The sequence below is a fragment of the Ursus americanus genome, chromosome 3 (genome assembly GCF_024610735.1).
Source record: "Ursus americanus isolate L20-20 chromosome 3, mUrsAme1.1.p, whole genome shotgun sequence".
NCBI classification, from domain to species: Eukaryota; Metazoa; Chordata; class Mammalia; order Carnivora; family Ursidae; genus Ursus; species Ursus americanus.
Genome location: NC_142129.1, coordinates 56,609,391 through 56,626,724, shown reverse-complemented (window position 1 = coordinate 56,626,724; position 17,334 = coordinate 56,609,391). Strand labels below are relative to the sequence as shown.

At 40.2% G+C, this 17,334-nt stretch overlaps 2 protein-coding genes across 5 annotated transcripts in view; one reads left to right on the top strand and one right to left on the bottom strand.

Moving 5' to 3' along the window:
• ANKMY2 (ankyrin repeat and MYND domain containing 2) overlaps nt 1–9,394 on the bottom strand; it is a 37,581-nt gene extending 28,187 nt beyond the window's left edge. Inside the window, exons 1-2 of the mRNA XM_045793104.2 lie at nt 9,114–9,394; nt 3,614–3,678 (exon numbers count right to left, since the gene is read on the bottom strand). Coding sequence (XP_045649060.2) covers nt 3,614–3,678; nt 9,114–9,180 — 132 coding nt within the window. The 5' untranslated portion in view covers nt 9,181–9,394. The remainder of the gene's footprint in view (nt 1–3,613; nt 3,679–9,113) is intronic.
• A 337-nt stretch (nt 9,395–9,731) lies between these two features.
• Nucleotides 9,732–17,334, top strand: part of BZW2 (basic leucine zipper and W2 domains 2) — a 62,604-nt gene continuing 55,001 nt past the window's right edge. Inside the window, exons 1-2 of one of the 4 annotated variants that reach the window (XM_045793101.2) lie at nt 9,750–9,887; nt 12,562–12,641. The gene's annotated coding sequence lies outside the window, so the exon portion shown is untranslated. Of the gene's footprint in view, nt 9,888–12,561; nt 12,663–17,334 lie in introns of all 4 variants that reach the window. The other 3 variants (XM_045793102.2, XM_087861002.1, XM_045793103.2) reach the window with 3 other exon arrangements.

Sequence of the window (17,334 nt, the reverse complement as noted above, 5' to 3'; positions counted from 1 at the left end):
ATAACTTATTGCTCCAGGTAAAGAGAATGCAAGTGGGAAACTCTCGGGGAGAGAAGGATCGCCTTCAAGGAATATCAAGAAAGCCAAATCTGTTTCCAGTTTACTCACAGCATCTCTAGGAATCTCCTTGTCTTGACCCTCATTCTTCTAAGGTTTTAACATTAAATATGAGAGTGTATCTAATGTTTTCACATTAAGTAGGATGCTATTGTAATCTTTTATCAAGAAAAAAGCCCCACCCTATTCTATCCTAATCTGTTAAGAGCTTTTACCATCAATGGATGTTAAATCTTATCATCTGTTGAGATGATCATACTTGTTTCTCTTTTATTCTGTAATATAATGGGTTATATTAAAAGATTTTCTAAAACTGAACCATCCTATCATTTTTGGAGAAACCTTACTGGGTTATTATGTCTAATTGTTCTTTTGATACACTACTGGATCAATTCGCTAGTACCTTACTTAGTGTTTTTGCATCTGAGTTATAAACTGAATTGGGCCTAAGGTTTTCTTCAGCTTTTTCCTATTTTGGCATCAGTGTTATGCTAGTCTTATCAAATGAGTTGGGTATCTGCCTGTCTTTTTATGAACTAACAGTATTAATTTGTGTAAAATGAGAAGTCCTTGAAGGTTTTCTAAAGCTTACTCAGGTTTGCAGGCTTTAGACAGTGGCTGGCATTTAAATACATTTACACAGGTTTTCCTTAATTATTCTAGTTTTTCTACTTCTATATGAGGTGAATATATTCATTTTTATTTTTCTATGAAGTTACTATTATATAGGTTTTCATATGTATTGGCTTAAACAAGAACTTAACGAAAATTTTCTTTATAACTGTAGTCATGCTCTCTCTTAGTTTCCTGGTGTTTATTTCATTATTTTCTTGCTTAGACTTTCCAAACTGTGCCTAATATTTTAGTCTTGATAACTTTGTTTTTTCTTTCGTTGATGAACAGCTTGATCGAGATATATAATTCACATACCATACAATTCACCCATTTAATACAATTAGTTTTCAGTATATTTGCAGAAGTTATATAAGCATCACCACAATCAATTTCAGAATATTTTTGTTACCCCCGCAAGAAACCATATACCCATTATCAGTCATTCCTACCTCCCCCCTGATACCCTACTCTCTAACTCAGCCCCGGCCACCACTAATCTACTTTCTGTTCCTATAGATTTGCCTATACTGGACATCTCCTATAAATGAAATCATGTACTTAGTCTTTTGTGACTGGCTTCTTTCACTTGGCAAATGTTTTCAAGGTTCATCCATGTTATAGCACTTGCCAGGATTTCACTCCTTTTTATGAATGAATATTCCACTGCATGGGTATACTACATTTTGTTTATCTACTCATCAGTTAATGGATATTTGGGTGGCTTCCAACTTTGGCTATTAAGAATAATGCTGCTATAAACATTCACGAGCAAGCTTTTGTGTTGATATATGCTTCACTTTTCCTAGGTATATACCTAGGATTGCTGGGTCATATAGAAACTCTATGTTTAATCAATGGAGGAATTGCCAACCTGTTTCTTGGAGTGGCTGCACCATTCACCCACAAACAGTTAATGAGGGCTCCAATTTCTCCACATCCTCACCAATCCTTGTTATTATCTTTTTTATGATTGCCCTCCCAGTTGGTGTGAAGTGGTATCTCACTACGGTTTTGATGGCAGCTAATACTGAGCATTTTTTCATTTGCATTTCATTTTCATTTTTTTTATAGCCATCCCAGGGGGTGTGAAGTGGTACCTCACGGCAGTTCCCTAGCAGCTAATGTGAAGCATTTTTTCATGTGCATATTGGTCCTGTGAATATCTTTTTGGAGCAGTATCTATTCAGATCCTTTGCCCATTGTTTAATAGGGTTATTTGTCTTTTTTATTATTGAGTTGTAGAAGCTTGTAATAGCTTCTAGTTATAAGTCCCTTATCAGATATGATTTGTAAAACCAATCTGTGGATTATCTTTTCACTTTTTTAATGGTATACCTTGAAGCATACAAATATTTATTTTAATTTTTTCTTTTGTTGCTTGTGCCTGATGGCTTTTTCAAATGTTTATTTCTATTTTAGTTCACTGGTTCATTTCCTTCACTGAGTATAGCCTAATCTTTTTTTTTTTTTTTTAATTTTGAGTTAAAAGCTCAGAACACCACACAGATTGAAAGCACAATAATAAGTGCTGCAAAATTTCCTCTATCACTCTGGCCATATAACCCAGCTTTTGATAAATAGTAGCTTTTGATAAATGTTGTTTTCAATTCTAAGCAGTAGATAATTTCTACTTCTATTCCTTTTTTAACCCAAGAATTAGCCAGAATTAAAATAAATTTTTCAGGTTGTTTTATTATTTGGATTCTATTTTTGTTTATTTTCAGTGTATTCTACTGCATTAGGTGAACTTATTTGAAATTAGCTAAAATTTCCTTTATAAAATAGCATAATACAAAGACTAATTTTTATCAATGTTTCATGTAAAAGAAAATGTACTATTTTTTTCCATCTTACACACAGAGCATTGACTGTCAGTTATCCAAATTTTCTGTTTCCTATATTACTTTTTTTGCTACTTAATCTGGTGGTTTCTTAAAGGTTTTATTGTGGTCTTACAAATTTCTCCTTTGAATTCTATCTTTTTTTTTATGACTCTCAAAGCTTATAAGCTTATAAGTAAAGGCTTAAAGCTACTATATTCTTGGTGGGTTATTAATTATTAATTTAATCTATGAGAAAGAGTTTTTATTTTTTTAAAAATTTTTTTATTTTTTGCTTTAAACTTGTCTGACGTTAATTTTGGTACTCATTTCTGGGTAAAGGGTCAATAAAACCTCTTCCCCTTTTGCATGAGCAAGTGATGTTCAGTTAACTTCCTGGCACTAGAGCCATACTGTATAATAAAGCAGACACTCGTCACACATGGCTAATGGCTGATAGTGGACTGGTCAGAAAAGACACCAGCATCATTGCAGAAAGTTATTTTGAGGGGCGCCTGGGTAGTGCAGTCGTTAAGCGTCTGCCTTCGGCTCAGGGCGTGATCCCGGAGTTATGGGATCGAGCCCCACATCAGGCTCCTCCGCTATGAGCCTGCTTCTTCCTCTCCCACTCCCCCTGCTTGTGTTCCCTCTCTCACTGGCTATCTCTATCTCTGTCAAATAAGTAAATAAAATCTTTTAAAAAAAAAAAGTTATTTTGAAGAGCAATTATTCTAGGAAGTTGAGTTTAGGTTTAGTTAGCTTACCCTAGAAGCAGAACTGCTGTAACAAAAGTATGCACATTTAAAAATGACATATATTCTAAAAATTTTCTCCAGTGTGTGATGTCAATTTGCACCTAATCCGTTAGTATATAAAAGTCCAATGTTTCTCACACTTTACAAGAAATGATATGATTTGGTTTAATTTGGACTTATTTGATTAATAAAATTAAACATGTTTTTACATGCTTATTAGTCTTTTGTAATCTGTCTGCTTACATTTGGTTTAGAGATTAGTATAACTTAAGCACAAATACTAGAAAACAATTGTTAGTATTACATTTTATATATTATCCATTCTTATAAAAAATAAAGCACTTTATTCAACTTTTTAAATTTTACCTCATCCAAACAGTTGACACGGACATTCTTGCTGGCTAACAGTGTTCCAGCTTCTTGGACAGTACCTTTAAAAAAGAAAAAAAAAAATGGAAGGAAGGAAAGAAAAAAAATGCAAAATAAAGTTATTTATCATTACAACAGGAAAAACAAATCTAACATCATGGAAACAAATTTTAAAGGGTTATATGTAAAACTAAAACTAGTCTGGTTAGATTGTTAAGAAATAAAGTATCAACACATAGTATTTTTTCTATCAAGTAATTATCCAGAAGAACAGATTTATAGAAACTAAAATAGCTTCATCTTGTTTTTACTTCCACTGACCTTGGAGTATATTAAATTGGCCATATTTTCCTTTTGGCAGTGATACAATAACCACAAAGTGTAAGACTTTTAATACTGAAATCTTAAAGGGTATCTAGTCCAACCCACCCTCTAAAGCTTAAATTCCAGTCAATGTAATAATTGGAGTTCAAAATACAGTCAGTATTTCTATCCTCTGTCATCACCGGGCCCTGTGAATTGATGGTAGCATACTTATAATAGAATTCTTGGTTTAGAAATGCTTACATAAACATTTCTTTGAAGGCTGGTTCCACAGAAAAGTACCTTATGGTGAGTAGATTGTCACACTGAAAGTCCTTGAACATGAACCTGAAGGTTAGTTCTTTGTAAATTTGGAAATAAGCTATAATTGGGCCACGACTGTCAGGTTTTTCCAGTCTTCTGTAAGGCATACTGACACAAGCAAGTAGGTGCAAGAGAGAATGTTCCTATTATCATCGTTAATAATAGTCAGCTACTCGTTCTGCCAAAAAATTTCTGGTTTGACGGGGAAAGGAACAATGAAATTGAACTTTCTCAGGAAGAAAGGATGAGATAAGCCTCTCCTCCACAAGGACAGAAAAGAATAGGAGCATCCCACAACTAGGAGCTTTTTCTCTCTTTCAACTGAAAATTACAGCTTAAGATATACACAACTAATGAATCATCGAACTTTACATCAGAAACCAGAGATGTACTGTATGGTGACTAACATAATATAATAAAAAACATTAAAAAAAAAAAGAGAATGTGCTTGCCAGCTTTCCAGGTTAAATGTGGAATGCAGAATAAAGATGAGCATGCTTCTCTCTCCCTCACCTGCTCCTTAGGTAAGTCATCTGGTTGCCTCACACCAACAGGGAACAGAAGAGAAATGTGTCCTAGATTGACAGAGAAATAGCTCTGCTGGGGAAATGTGTCAAGTAAATGATCTACAAGTCCCTGGATTGTGACAGCAGCTATCTTGTAAATAGTGCATTTTTCTGACCCTGGACTCCATGTGAAGGCAATTAGTGTCACTGGCTGAAGGGCTACTGAATGAATGGGGGAAAGCCCTCAAGCATGTAAGCAAGTTCTACATGGAACATTATCCATACCTGGTCTTCTCATCAGAGACTTTCTCCTACATCTTTAGGAAGCAATTAAAATAGCACAAAGACTCTGGCACCCCAATTTCACTTCAGGAAGATGCTCTGGCTGATATCCGTTATCCAGTGAGAAATGACTGATGTGATTTTCCATTTCAGGAGATGTTTACACAGGACAGGGAGAATACTAGAGGGACTGTGAGCATGTCCAAGCATGCTGCATGTTGTGTGTGTGGGGGGGGGGGGTGGTTACCATCATAAACATTTGGCTCATGTGAGAGAATAGGTCAACAATTCTATCAAATGTTTAGCCCAATGGCCAAGAGTCTAAGTTAAATCTGTCTTGTCAGGAAGCAATTTAAAATAAGCAAATAAAGACGAGGGATGCACACATATACCAATGAATACCAGCTGGCCTTTTAAAATGCAGGGACCAAGATGAAAATTTTTTTTGCAAACTGTTTGGGCCTCCAGATTTTGGAAAATAGATGAGCAAAATACCCAAAGAAGAAAAACTTGTGATCATTTCTCATTTTATTTTCCTAATTTAATGACATTAGTAGAAAATTACAGAAGGTCTAGAATACACTTAAAATACGCACCACTTATCGTACCTTAATTATACCTCAATATAGTTGGTAAAATAAACCTTATTGTCCAAGCCTGTTTCATAACTCCTTTTATGTAAATAATGAAAAAAAAAGTAGTAAATTCATTACTTTCTCATTAAGTCCACAATCCCGGAGATCTCAGGTGCTAAACAAATAGTGGAAGATTTTCTGGTTTATACCCTTAAGGAAAGTTTAATTTGTTTTGAAATAGTACTTCCTCAGTGCTTAACAAAAAAGATATTAGAACTTAGAAAAATGGGTCAATCTACATGTAATATAAGCCCACTGGATGTACTTCAGTGATTTCAATTTTCTCTTCTTAAATGTTATTGAATGGATGCCTTCATTAACTATGATATGAATGGTATATATGAAAGAGCTTCTCAGTTTTATCTGGAACTTCTTTTTGGCATTTCTAACAAATATGCAATCTGTAAACTACCTAGCATGCGAATTCACTTGAAGAAGAAATCACTCTAAAAGTGTCCAGGAGCAACGTGCAGTACTCTCTGGATTGTCAAATCTCACTCACAGTCTGCTTAACTTCTGAAGGGGCGTGACTGGCTGAAGAGAGATACTCAGTAATTTGCTGAGTTTATTTTGGACTGGCCAAAATGACAGGTCACACTTGGTTGAAAATTTATTGTCAGTTCCAAGTACTAGTGCTGACTAATCTAGTACTTCCCAATGTTGAGAAATGTATTAAAAGGGGGAAAAAATTTAAGAACTCTACCCACCCACTTTAAAAAAAAAGTTTCTTATGAATATAAATGTAAACTTTGCTTAGGACCTTTGTTCCACTGTAAACCAAAAAAAAAAAAAATTTACAAACTAAATGCAAACAAAGCTACAAAATCAGTAACACTGAGAATTAAAATTAATTTAACTTGACAGATGATACTGTGTTGTTAAAATTAAATTGCCTCTAGAAGTGAATATGGTATGGACTGCTATGGTTCTGATTTCATTTTTTTGTTTAGTTTGTTTTGTTTTCTTTTTTCTTTTAAGATTTTATTTATTTATTTGACAGAGAGAGAGCTCACAAGTAGGCACAGCGGTAGGCAGAGGGAGAGGGAGACAATGCAGGGCTCGAAGGGCTCACAGGGCTCGATCCCGGGACTCTGGGATCATGACCTGAGCCGAAGGCAGACCCTTAACCAACCGAGCCACCCAGGCACCCCTGTTTAGTTGGTTTTCAAGTCCAGTGTATCTCTAGGACTATGGGCCAAATGATATCTCTGCTTTGCGACTTATTTCCTGTGTGACACTGGACAAGTTATCTAACTTCTCAGTTCCTCAGTTTCTGTGTCTATAAATTTAGAGATCACTGTATTTACCATAATAACACACAAGACAAATAGCACTTTAAATGCTTTACAGACACTAACTCATCTGATCCTCCCAACAATGTTGTAAGGTAGGTACCAAGGAGAACCGGACGCTCAGAAACAGTAACTTGCCCAAGGCCACATCACCAGCAAATGACAGGATTCCAAATCAGACCTGCATGGTGAAGCACCACCCCATGTCGTCTCTCATCATGCTGTTGCTTAAAAATAATTCCTAGCTCATCAAGATCAAATGTATCAACACATGTAAAGTGCTAAGAATTATGCCTGGCTCATACCAACATTCAATAAAGGCCACTTCCAGTTGTTATTTTCTCATATCTCCCATTATTTTTGAGAGTACAGTGATGTCCCAAGGACCTTCACTTGACAAGAATGTAACACAGACTAAGTCCGTCTCAGTTAGTTTCTCATGGCGTGAGCCAATGAAATTGGTGAACCACACTGTCTCTGCACGAAAGCACCTTGATGTACAATGTAGACCCAGAAACATCACAGCATTAACTAGACTAAACTTGACATTAATTCTCTTTTATAGCATCTTTAAAATAAAAACTGGTCTACACCTAAGAAAATATCCAAGGATCCCCCCATCCCTTCCAGAAATGTACTTTATAAAATCGCTCACTTGTTTATACTTTGAAAAACTGAAAGCTATGGACTGTTTAAAAGCAGAATGTGCATCCCTGGTGGATTTTGAGCGGATCCTGTTTCCTTTTGCCCGGCACAGTACCTGGCACACAGCTGGGGCTCACATGTTTGCTGAACTGAATCCCAGAGCCACCGAGGGAAGGGAGAAATTACCCAGAGACAGGAACAACAAAAGACGGCAGTGCCAAAAAGTTCAGCCAGAACTGTGCAGAACAAACAGCAAAACAACCAACTCCATGTCCCACGGTTCTAGGCAAAGAAGGCTCATGATAACTGTAGTTGTGACTGACTGAAAATTGTTGAGATCAGATGAGGTGGGCTCAGCTCATCAGCACCTGTTGGGTTCAAATCCGATTTTTTTTCTTTTTTACATTTAGACTTCCCTTGTCAGTATGAAGAATAAATTTGCCTTACTCTCTGGGGGTCCAGATTTGAGCCTGGCTGCTTCACAGAAAGAAGACTGGAAACTGGGAAGCCTTCAAGCTGGGCTAAGTGGCCTCTCTGCCATTCCAGGACAGATATGGCTATTTCATTCTCGAGAGTAAACCAACAACCACTTTAACTCTGTCCGCAGTCCCACCCATACCCATCCCGGAGCGGTGACTGTGCAGGAGAAGCCACGTAGTCACGCTCTTGGCACCTGCCAGGTAACGGGACTCAGTGAACTCCTCTGGGACATCCACTCGGGGACTCAAGGAGAAACATGGCTTCTGGCTCGTCCCGGCGGCCTACATCTCCCTCCCCGGCACCCGAAGCGGCGGAAGTGGGACAGGCGTTGGGAGAGTGGAAGGGAAGGCGCAGAAGAGCGCGGGGAGAGGATCCAAGCTGTGCTAAGGGCGCCGAGGACTGTGGACGCCTAGCCAACATCTTCGCTTCCCTGCGGGTTTCTGCGGAGGCCGGGGGCTTCTGGAAGAAAGCCAGGGAGGCCAGGACGCAGAACCCTCAATGTAGCAAATTACAGACCTAGTTCTGTGCCCTTATAAAGAACGCTTCTCCTTAGGAGTCCTCCCCCCGCCCCAGGCGGGGGCGGGGACAGCTATGGGATCCAGATCTTTCGGCCTCCGGAAGTCCAAACGGCCCTTTAGACACCCTTCTAAGAACCCGAGGCCACCGTCGCCAAGACTGACGGTGGTCAAAATCACCTTGAGAGTTTTGAAGAATGCGCATCATGGGACCCATACACAGAGATCGCTCATTATAATCTGAGCTGGGGCCTGGAAATGTGTATCTTTCCAAAAGCTGGTTTGGGAGACGAACCCCTGCAACCTCCAATCTTGTCCCAGCAGTGCTTCTCGCTCCCCTCCTCTCCGCCCCCGCAACCGGTCCCAGACCACCGAGAGAAACGCTATGTCCCAGTGCGAGGCCACCAACCCCTCAGAACCGCAGCGGAGGGTCAGCCCGGCCAGGGGCGCCCCCAGGGCTCCGCCACGCCCCCAGACCAGGCAGGCAGCGCCCCGTTGCAGCCCAGCACCCATACCTTTCCCGATGACTTCTAGCAGCTCCTTTTCTTCCTGGGTCAACTCGCCTTTCGTTATATGAACCATTGCTCCCGCCAGCTTGAAGATAATTCTGTTTCTTTGGAGGTATTAAAAAGAAACTGTGTGTGTGTTAGGAATGCCAACCGCAATGGGGCAACTCCAGACCAGGACGCTGAGTAGCCAACCGCGGAAGCGTTCGAATTCTCTCCTCCCTCCCGCGGGCTGGCGAGCAGCTGGCGAGCCCCGGCGAGCCGGGAGGTCTGTCGCTGCAAGCCCGGCGACAGTCACCGCCCGCCCGCGCGTCATTGGCCAGGCCGGGAGGAGGAGCTACAGGAGGCGGCAGCGAGAGACTCCCATTGGAGCAGCCTGGCAAGGAAAAACCCAATGGAGAAAATCAGAGGGGGGAATTAGATTCCTCTTCCACGTCCCCCACACCTCCTGCCGCTCTCTTCAATATTTAGACACAAACAATCTTTACATTCTCTTTTCAGAAGTTCTGGGTCCGTCCGTGGCTGCTCGCGGCGTGCAGAGGTCCCTGGATCTCTCTACAAGCCCCCACTGTTTCCCCAGGAGTGGCGCAGCCCGGGCCGGGGGCGGGCTGGGAGGCGGGGCGGCGCGGGAGGCGGGGCTGCGACGGGCTCTGTGGGTCGATGTCAATGTGTCTGTCCTTCACTCCTCCATTGTCTGCCGCCGCCACTGCCGCGGGTGCCACCGCCGCTGCCGGAATCGTCGCAGCCTGCAGCCTCGCGCGTCGCCGCTACCTCCTCGGACAGGTGAGAAGCAACCTAGGTGGAACAGGGGAAGCCCGGAAGGCGGCGGGAACGGCGGCCGCCGCGCGGCGGGAGGCTTCCATCCGGGCCGAAGCTGGCGGGCAGGAAGCATGTGCCTGCTGGGGCGGCTTCCTGTCCCCCGGTGGGGAAGCCTGCCCTCTACCCCACTATCATCGCATATACCGCGAATCAGTACCCCAGATTGAAGGTTCGCCACTTGCCACTTTCGGCTGCCCGGGGAGACCCTGGGACAGAGAACCGGCGGGGGCGGGCCACGCGGTGGGAAGCGGCGGGTGCATATCGTCTCGTGCGTGGCACCGCCAGATGCGGCTCCCCAGAGGCCGGGGCTGGGGCTTTGGTCTAGGGGTGGGTTGGGGAGGAGGGCTTCCCAGTGCGACCGAGGTGAACGCATCATGAGAGTAGTCTCTGAAGAAGATAGTTCTCTTTTGGCAAGCCTCGACCGCCAACCCCCACCTCCCCCGCCCCCGCCGTCCAAAACACACACACTACTTGTCATCTCCTCTGGCCTCTGTGGAAGCTGTGGAAGAAAACCGGATCTGATCGCCCTATGGTGCCTGTTAAGGATGTTTGGAAGCAATTTACACTTAAACTAATACTTCGTTTATGAGAGGTGGCCTGGGAGGAAGGGGGAAGGAAGGGCCCCTGCTCTGCTAGAGTTCCCAGTCTCTTTGTAACTCAGATCTTGAGATTTATGGAAATAGGGAGGGGAGGGGTTGGGGGCGGAGATTAAATTGGTGTTGCTGTCTATATATAGCCTTAGATTAGCCTCTTAATCCAACCTTCATTCAACTGTAATATGTTGCCTCGAGCTTTGAGCTTCCACCATAGGTAGCTAGGGGATAAATACGAGTGTGTACCCTTCCGTGGCTCAGAAGCAAGTCTTGCTGGCTAATACGAAGTCAGTCATTCCTCCAGGGCGCACATCCATAACATATTTACCGCCTCAGTGAAAGCTTCTTTAGAAATTAGAGTTCATGTGTTACTGTTGTTTCTCTATGGACTAGTATAGATTTTTCTTCCTAGACCCATCTACTTCAAAGAGAAATATTTGAATAATCATCTAGACTTTTTTTGTTAAGCATCCACACCACCCTCTTTCTCCCCACAGTGCCATGTATGAAATGTAATGCCTTTTCCTCTGGCCTTATGCCTTCGATCTTTCTCTTTCTTTCTTTCGAGCATTCACGAACACTTCTGAAATCCTGGAAGATGTTCATCATTATTTCCTGCATTTAACAAAATCTTTTCTAAACTCCAGCTGTTTTCTTTTTAAGGCTTCATCTTTACAGGCTGGGGCAGATCTGAGCCAGAACATCTCACATGAAAATACTTTGTAATTATTCATCTCAATGTATAACAAAGAAACTGTTGTTTGATGATGCCTTAATAATGATGTGGCTTGTTCAAACAACAAGTAGTAGGGCTTTTGAGAGTGACCAGTCTTTTGTAACACTTAAAATGCTGTTAACTGCCACAGTTACAATCGATTTAAAAACACAGTATCATGCAGAAGAAACCCACAAACCTAAGAAAATGCTTGCAGAGTAACCTCCTCTAACATGTGACTGAACATCTTATGGTGGATGTGTGTCCGGAATTGGGTACCTCATTGCCACTATTTCCATCTCTTGTGCCAAATTGGGGCCATGGTTACTTGAAGGTCACATCTGTTTGTCTCACTGAGGTTGTTAGTTCCTCGAGGATAGCAACTTATTACCTATTTTCTTGGTGCTTATTGGCATCTGGTTGGTATTTAATATGACTTCAGTAAATTTACTCAATGCCATTTAAAGGCAAAAACTAACATCTATGAAGAAATGCAAATAAATAATACGTTGTTAAAATTCCTAGAAACAGATGTGTAATGGATAGCATTCATCAGATGGATTACATTAATCATTTTGTACAGAGTAAATATTTAATGTAGGAATAAGATTAGCTAATGAGCATACCTTAAACTTGATCAAGGAACTTATCTGGTACTAAGAATGTATTCCTGTCAAAGAAGTTTTATTGGTAATAAAATAGCTACCGCCCTCTTATGAAGTATTTAATTTGTGCCAGATATTCTAGCAGATGCTTTGTATGGGATTAAATTTAACCATCGTTATAGTGACCTGAATTGGCCAATGTAATCTGTTTCGGCAAATAAGAGGACAGAAACGAAAAGAACTTAATAAATTTGCCCACCGCCCCACAGCAGGAAGTATCCAAGGCAGAATTGGAACCCAGATCTGTCTCCAAAACCTTTTCTCTTTCCACTATTTTCAGCCTACGTGGCTGGCAGTAAGGGGAAAAGTATATATTCTTTTGACTAGCTAATAGATAGCACATTCCTGGGGTTCAGCAGACCACAGGTACAAAAGCCTCCTTCTTGCCTCTTTTCCCAGTCTTTTCTCCATGCCCTGCAACCATTGGAATTTGCTTCTCTCATATCCTTCCTGAGATATTTTATGTGTTTATAGCTTGTATGTATATTCCCACTTTTTGACAGAAATTGGAGCATACAAACACATTGATCCACACTGCATAATAAAATTTGCACGATGCTTTGGTCTCTCTTCTGTTTCTTTTGTCACCTTTTTAAAAATAATGTTTTCTGAAATGTCTGAAATGTTTATGTCTCCTCCTCTCTTTTCTATTACTGCCACCCTAGACCTCTCCTGGCCTGTTGCTGTGGATTCCTCAGTAGCCTGCTTCTTTCTCTCTCACCTCCCTCCATGCAGCTAATTCAAGGTGGCACCAGTTCAGTAAACCGTGAGCACCCATCATCCACCCAAGCATGAGACATACTCTAGAAAGACAGAATCGATTCACTTAAAATGTGTCAATAGCTTTCCACTGGCCACAGAACAGGGGCCCAGTTCTTGCTTGGAAGGCTCCAACTTCTGGTCCCAGCCTGCATTTCCAGTCAGCCAGCCCCTCCCACACATGCTAAGGTCACCACACTGCTGGTTCCCTCACATGCCAGTAATTTCCACCCCTTTGTTCCTGTTTTTGTCTTCCTGGAATGCCCTCCCTTCCTTCACCACTAAGTCTCTTGTCTCCTCCTCAGTCTGATGGACTGCTCAACTTTCAAAATACCACTTACATGTAAACCCTTCTCTCTAGCTTTCATGGTCACCTCTCCCATCTTACCCGGTGAGGGTATCACAGATGCTAGTAAACACATTTCTTCCTCTGTTTGTGGGAGATAAGCGAAATCTTTATAGGGGAGTCGCTGGTACCATTATTGGCATGCTCTACGTCTCTCCTACCTTCTTAGGAGCCCCAGTGCCTCCCCACCCCAATCATTGCTTCTTCATCTGGCTGCCCATGAAAATACCTGAAGCAGGTACCTTCTCATGACATTCTATTATGGTTCTTACTAATCTGTTTGACCCCATCTCTTTCTCAACTCTGAATTAACTTGGACTAATTTACCCTTGTTTCTCAAAATTGTATGCCAGTGTCTGGCACCTAGTGTATACTCGGCACTTGCGGATTTGAATTTAGTTTGATCTCTAAGTTATTTTAGGTGGATTTGTTTCTGTACTAATCCTTTCTGGCAATGTGACGTGATGTGGCACTGAGCACACACAGCGTAACCAAGGGCAGAAGGCCTTCAAATGTTTCATTCTCAAGCTTCTTGACATTCTGATTGATGAATGCTGTCAACTAAGAAAAAAAATTGTTGATATGCACATGTTACAGATTTTTGCATATCATTCCTGGATTTCCCCCATTAAAACCCCCGACCTCCAATTCTCTACTTTTAGAGAATGCTGTTTCCTTTTTGTTGCAGGGGAATAGCTTGTTTTTGAGCATTGTATCTTTCTGGGTAATGTTTCCTTGACATTTGATTTTCTTTTCTTAGGTACATTTTTTGACTTGAGAGACTATTTGATGCTATTACAGAATTTTATTTTGTTTTACGTTTGAAAAAACTATTGTAGCTATATTTTTAAAAGATCCCTTGTCTTTTAGAGATATGTGCGGAATTATTTAAGGAGGGAATTATATGACATCTGAGATTTGCTTCAATATAATTCTGTGACCATGGGGGACAGACACTGAGTAAGAGTATTAATAAGGAAATTGACTTGTTAACAGTTGAAGCTGGGTAATGAGTACATTGACTTCATTATACTGTTCTCTCTACTTTTGGGTATGTTTGAAATTTTCCATAATGAAGTTTTTAACAGGAGAATTCGAAAGTAGTACAGCCTCTAAAAATTGTCGTTGTTGTTTAACAAAGCAGAAGAAATAATATGAATAAAAATGTTCTTTCTCTACACTTGGAGTTTATCTTATGCAATTACTCATTTAATGTTCAAACAGTTACACCTCAGTCTGCAAAGGACTATCTTGTGAACAATGCATTTCCATAAACTGTTCATATCACATTTTAGCTTCACAAAACTAAAAGGTAGGTGGCATTGCTCAGTGCTTGTGTCACAGGCTTATGAATATCTCACTGGAAGCTAATTTTCATCTTTTTTGAAAAATGACAAAGTAATTTGCAGACAAGTGTGAACGAAGGGTACAAATATATTTAATTTAACTGAAAAAAACAAGATGTTAATGAAGTGGAGATACTGGTTGTCTTCTTTGTCTCATAAACCATTTCCCAAAAAAGAAGTACCAAAACTGTCGTGAGCAATATCAGCATTGTTAGGACAACATATTAATGTAGGCATATAAGGGCCAGACTCAGAACTTGGGCCTGCAGGATTCTTACTCAGGGTTTGCTTAACTAAATGCTAATTTTTACACTTACTTCCTGGATGCTTACAACTTTATAACTTAATGTTTCCTGATGTTTGTTTCTCTTCTTATGTTTTGGACTTTTTAAATGTTGATGTTTCCCAAGGCCAACGTGGAAATTTTTTGTATCATTTTTAACATGTCTTCCCAGACTTTGAAGGATTTTTTGAAGATTTACTTAAGCTTCAAAGTGAAGTCTTCACAAGTCTAAGGACAATGTAGCCAATCCAGTCTCATTGCCAGATATTGTTAAAGCACACATTAGTGTATCTCCATCTTCAGCTCATATTTATATTAACTATATTGCTGTGCAATTTAAAATTCTAGGCTGGTGCCTCTTATCTGAGTATAACAGAACGGTTCCAATAATTAAAAATAGAAAGCTATTTCTGCATCAGAAGGAAAAAGTTAGTATTCCCTTTTAATTCCCAATTAATATATTTAGGCTAGAAAATTTGTGGTTTTGTCTCTTGCCATTTGATTGTCTATTGTGCGATTGTGTTAAGCCCAGAAGACAAAGCACCTCTTTAAACTACATTGATCACCCTCTGAGCAGAATCTCTTCCTGGTCTGTTGATCCTGGAGTAAAGCAGCCCTATTAAGTAGCCTCTTCTGATCTTGTAGGAAATGATTATGGATGGTCTCTGGGAGCCAGCCAAGCACAACCAGAGCCCTGGGAATTGGAGGGAGAAAACCATGGCTCCAGCTTCTGGGATGAGATGTATTTTCCAAAGCAATTTCCCTTGCTTTCAATTTCTTCATATATATACACCAGAGATGCTCACCAAACCTATAGGGTGACTTTGAGAATGCTTGAGGGTATGCTGTACTGTAAAATGTTCTGTAAAAACAATTCTGTCTATAAAAAAGCCAATTCTGTCTACTTACAGTTGGAAAAAACACAATTATAGGCCAATTGAGAAAACATTTCAATATAAAATTCTATGGGCATTAGTATTTGCTATATACCTATCTTCCTCGATTTGGGAAGATAAAATTAGTTTTTGAAGATTCTATTTATTTATTTTAGAAAGAGAGAGTGAGGGAGAGCAAGCAGAAGCAGTAGGGAGGAGCAGAGGCTGAGCAGGGAGCCCGATGCGGGACTCGATCCCAGGACCCTGAGATCATGACCTGAGCCAAAGGCAGATTGTTAACTGACTGAATCACCCAGGCACCCCAAGATAAAATTATTTTTTTAAAGAGAGTCGTAAAAGATATAATTCTAATAATTATATCTTAGAATTGATATGTTAGTAAGAAAAATCTTGGTGTGCATCTATTATGATCAGTGAATCCCAAAGAATAAGACATGGTCTTTGTCCTCAAGAGGTTTATATTATCCTTCAGGAGACACGCCAGTCCCTGACCCAATAGGGACTGAATGAAGTAATCGTCCTAAAGCTCTGGCCTGCTTATGTCAGCCCATAGGTTAGAAACCTTTGAGAACCCTTGGCTTGTTCCAGTGGCTTCTCTCACGCCTGCCAATCTTTCAGCTCTAGTTGGAACAATGTTGTTAACTCCTCTACCCACCCACTAGCTTCCTGATCCTGGAATGCCCTCCTCCACCCATTTCTGCGTATCAAATTTTACTCAAATCCTTCTCAGCTCAAATGACCCCTCTTCCACACAGCCTTCTCCAATCTCCAACCAGAGCTGTACAGACACCAGTGTAAATTCCAAAATGGGTGGATCTCAGTGGGAGGGCTAATTCCTGGAGAAAGTGAGATTTTGAACTGAGTCTGAAAGGACTGGTGGATTTGGCAAGCCAGAGAATGGACAGCATTCCAAGGAGAACAACCCCCTAGAAAAACAATTATAAAAAACATTGCAACATTATAAATATTTGTAAGATAAATATGGTGTACTGTTTTATGGCCAACCATACTAGAACTAGCAATGAGTTCACGCAAAGACATGTTTTTTTAATGTGTCAACTTTTTAAGATCATAAAAGTAGTAGATTGTATTTTAAAGCACACTTTGATGGTGTTCTTGCTCTCAAATACTTTATAAAATGTGACATCATTTAGTTTCAGACTAAATTCAAAATTACAAACCACAGTCTTCAGCATTGGTGTTAGCAGGAAGTTGATGATAGACATTAAAACAAACAATGGAAGAGAAAATCGTGTATCTATTAGAATATCTTGCCCTTGATTATACAATGATTTAAAATTATTCAAAATAACTAGAATACAAATAGCTAGAAAATAGGTAGGAAATTCTTTGTGAGGTTTATTTTCTAAATAAAATCTGTCTGAATATCTAATCCATGAAATTTTAAAAATCTATCCGTTAAAGGAATTTTAGGACTTTTTACTTTTTCAATTTGACTATTTTCCAATCAGACTATTCTAATATTTTTTTTCCTACTTTTACTCAATGGAATGTTGAAACAGTTAAACCTGAGAGCTAGGACAGGGATTTAATAATCGGATTAATGTGAATCATTTTAATGCAGGATTGTGGTTGTCATTAGGAGTTTCTGTAGGCTTTTCCCTTGGTAACTATTAGGGAATAAAACACTTGATGGTATAGAATAATTTTTGGATTTTTAATATAAAGTGTGCAAATATTAGCAGGATGTACACAAGAATACTTTTCATTCTTAGCTCACTCTAATGTTGATATTGATGCCATGGGTCTCTTTAGTGTTTTTTGGGCAGTTAAATGCCAAATGAAAG